The sequence below is a fragment of the Sinocyclocheilus grahami genome, unplaced genomic scaffold (genome assembly GCF_001515645.1).
Source record: "Sinocyclocheilus grahami isolate Dianchi unplaced genomic scaffold, SAMN03320097.WGS_v1.1 scaffold1198.1, whole genome shotgun sequence".
Classification (NCBI taxonomy): Eukaryota; Metazoa; Chordata; class Actinopteri; order Cypriniformes; family Cyprinidae; genus Sinocyclocheilus; species Sinocyclocheilus grahami.
In genome coordinates, this window is record NW_015506377.1 from 21,930 (window position 1) to 25,635 (window position 3,706).

General features: G+C 36.5%; 1 protein-coding gene across 2 annotated transcripts in view; it reads right to left on the reverse strand.

The window, feature by feature from the left end:
* LOC107567930 (nucleolar protein 11-like) overlaps window positions 1–3,706 on the reverse strand; it is a 59,017-nt gene that overhangs the window by 13,402 nt on the left and 41,909 nt on the right. For both annotated transcript variants that reach the window (XM_016253732.1, XM_016253731.1), the window contains exon 11: window positions 3,098–3,151. In XM_016253732.1, the coding sequence (XP_016109218.1) occupies window positions 3,098–3,151 (54 nt within the window). The remainder of the gene's footprint in view (window positions 1–3,097; window positions 3,152–3,706) is intronic.

The window sequence follows — 3,706 nt, forward strand, 5'->3', positions numbered from 1 at the left end:
GTTCGCTCACTTAGCATGCATCATTTGGATTAAAACTAAATCGTAAATATAAGACAATTTATAGGGGCATTCGCTATAAACGTCATTTATTTTCACCCTTAAGCATACACGACTTAATGGCGAAATTTTAACTAACAGCCTGTGTAAAATGCGCTAGGCTGTACTGTACTTGTCCCTCTCATTCTGCACCAGTACAAATACGTGCATGCGTTGCACGTGTTTCGCTTGCTTCATGAATGTTTCTGCATTATATGAGTGGCTTTGGAAAATAAATCGCTGCATGTTTCAGATGAAAAAAAACGCGACTTATTTATGAAAATGTCACAGTTAGGAGATTTATAGCGAGTGGTTCCCTGCATTTTTACAGCAAATCGCGTGATTACAGTACTAAGCCGCTGCAACGGAGCAGCTCTAATGCTATTAAATTAAAGATGTAGGCTACCATAGAGAGAGAGAAAAAATTTTTTTACCGTGAAAGTAACAAAAACTTGTAAAATACATTTTAATGGGCATAATTAAGTGTGAAAATAACAGAAGGATATACAGTCAAACCAAAAATTATTCAGAGACCAGATATAATTTTTGATATTTTTTTACTAGTGGGTGTAGGACACTATAGTTCATTTATGTAAAGTGAGGATAGAAAAATAAACTAAACTGTGATATATTATACCCAAAAATTCTTCACACAGTGGACTACCAGTAAAATTGACACAAATTTGGGACCAAAAATTTTTCAGACCGAGTCTGGGAAAAAATTGAAGTTCAGGTTTGCATGAAGCTGGGTGACGGCATGCCCAGGAGACTATATGCTGTCATTAAGGCTAAGGGTCACCCGACAAAATATTGATAGTTCTGTAAATATTGACAGCTGTATGAATAATTTTTGGTCTATTGTAATCCATTACATACCTTTCTATTAAAGTTATTCGACATTATCAAGCTGAATTTGTTCTGACACAGTTTAGCTCTGAGTTCTTGTCATATTTTATTACCATTTTCTAAACCATAGCGAATAAACTGTGATAACGTAAGAAATGTTGAAGGTGTCTGAATACATTTTGGTTTGACTATCTATTTGATAAATTAAGTTAACCAACTAACATTATACATACTCTTTTGGTTTCTGTACCCAATATTTAAAATAATGTACAAATGCAATGAAAATATTGGTATCGGTACTCGGTATCGGCAAGTACCAAAAATAAAAGTATCGTATTGTACTGGAAGTACTGGAAAAAGTGGTATTGGTGCATCCCTAAATATTTACCAAGGGTACCAACAATTCTGACCAAGTGTGTAAGTCTATGTTAATTCACAAATTACCTCAAACGCCATACAGTGTTTCCTTTAGATCATGCTTTAGATTGGCAGGTTTAAGCACAGGAAAATACAGTTTATTCTGCATTCAGCAAATTCATTTCATGTTGAGCAATGGACCTTGTTGGAAAACAAATACATCGCCAATTTTGAGCCATCTCCATTCATGTCACCCATCCACGTTCGTAAAAGTGTCTTCAAGTTCCCGTGATCGCAAACGCCTGGCTGGTCAGGTTTGTATTGGTGAGGCTCTCCCCAAACTGGCCAAATACAAACGAGACCGCGGTAAATGTAAGCTAAAAAGAAATGTGGAAACATATGTCGCAATTCCTATTCCACAGAGAGCGCGTACAGACCATGAGTTAAGGCACCGGCTTGTTTGGTGGCGGAACAGTGAGCCGTGTCTACACCGGACAGTTGTTGCGCTGCGTCGCAACAACAGGTTGAGTCTGTTTATAGGACATCTGAACTTTGTGTCAGTACATCATAAATAGGACGAGGCATCAGTTTACTGTCGGGGATTTGCCGTGTCATGTCGCGCCACATCCAGTGTAGACATCATCACTGATTATAATGGGTTATATAGCCTATTTTCTCGTGCCGCGCTGGTCACGTTAGACGTAGATGTAGACGTGTATTTAACGTTATTATTTAAGGCTATTTTCTTATTTAACTATTATTTCTTTGATATTTATTTTAGTGTTTTGCAGGCTGCGTGTTCACTGACAGAAGTGCTAAAAGAAACACGCACGTGTGTTAATAGATGATCAAGCCTCATTTATTTTTTGTGTTTCATAATATATATAGTTTCATATATATATATATATATATATATATATATATATATATAATTAACAAAGTATATAAATAACACCGCGCCACAGATGGTAATTGGTCCATTACCACTGCTGTGGTAAACATCTGCCACTGTCACAGCCCTAATTAGCATTGCAATATATATACTTTATTATAATGAAAATTATAAGAAGAAATCAGATAAACCATATATTGCCGTAGTCGTGTGTTTATTAGTTACGTTGAATCAATGAAAGCATTTAAATCTTCTGTTTATTCAACAACCGCAAAGGATTTCCAGGGTTTCTTCTGCGGGGTGTATTTGGGGTTTCAGCGGGAGAACGCTCTCTGGCTTAAATCGTCTGTTTATTCAGCAACTGCTAAGGATTTGCTGGGTTTCTTCTGCGGGGCGTATTTGGAGTTTCAGCACGAGAGCGCCCTCTGGCCTACGGATGGAGATTTACTACGGATCACAGAAACGTGCTTCACTGAAAGATACGTATGACAATTGCAGCTTCTGTCTAATCGTGAGTTCGATTTCATTTTGATTTATCGTGCAGCCCTAGTCCAGGGTTTCTGCTCATCTGCATGCCATGGGCCTGCTGAAGGGAGGCATGATGACTGCCTATGTGGCCAGAGCAAACTGACCGATAAACTGCAATGTCTGTAATGTAAGACACCTAAGACAGTGCAGTCCATAAGGATGAGATGCACTGTAATAATTAAATCAGATGGTCGCTACACCAGATGCTGACTGTTACTTTTGATTTTGATGACAGCATCTCTCATGATGCTTTGCAGGCTCTGCTCTGGCTGTTAACGTTTTGTTCTAGAGGAAGTGTGGCTTTGGAGAGAGCTCTGAAGGGTGGGTGTGACCCTCTCCCCTTACATGCTGTCAAAGCTAGCTTGCTATAGCTAGCCTCCAACCCTTACGTTGAATGAATAAGCTTCACACAAAAAAATTACTGAGGCAGCCTTATACCTTAATATGTTCTATGAGTTGATCCACTGTCAGTGCAGACTTGACATCAGAATTCTGCAAAATGATTAAAAAAATAATTAAAATCACAAGTGACAATAACAGATAGAACCCAAAGCATTTGAAAAAACTATGCACATCTATATGTACAATCAAACAATTTAAAATTCTGGTTTCTTTCTTTGGTTTTCACCATGAAAATAAAGAAGCTGGCGTGGCATAAAAAAACCATCCTTGAGTTAATTTAGAAACTAGAATATATATATAAAATCAATTTCTTGTAAAAATTCCACATTTTTGGATTAACCTGATTAAAAACATGTTCAAGGGTACCAACAGAATAAATTTCTATTCAGACGAGTAGAAATATTCAACCCAATAAAATATATTTGAGAAAGAATGAGCTCTCCGACATGTACATGTGAAAGGGTTTTCAATTGAAAGTACAAACACACATGCTTGAATCAAACTGATCATGCAGTACAATTGAATGTTTCCTGCATACTACTAAATTAATAGTGCCACAGGCAAAAAAAAAAAAAAAAAAAAAAAAAAAAAAAAAAAAAAAAAAAAAAAAAAAAAAAAAAAACAATTTAATTTAACAACTTTAAA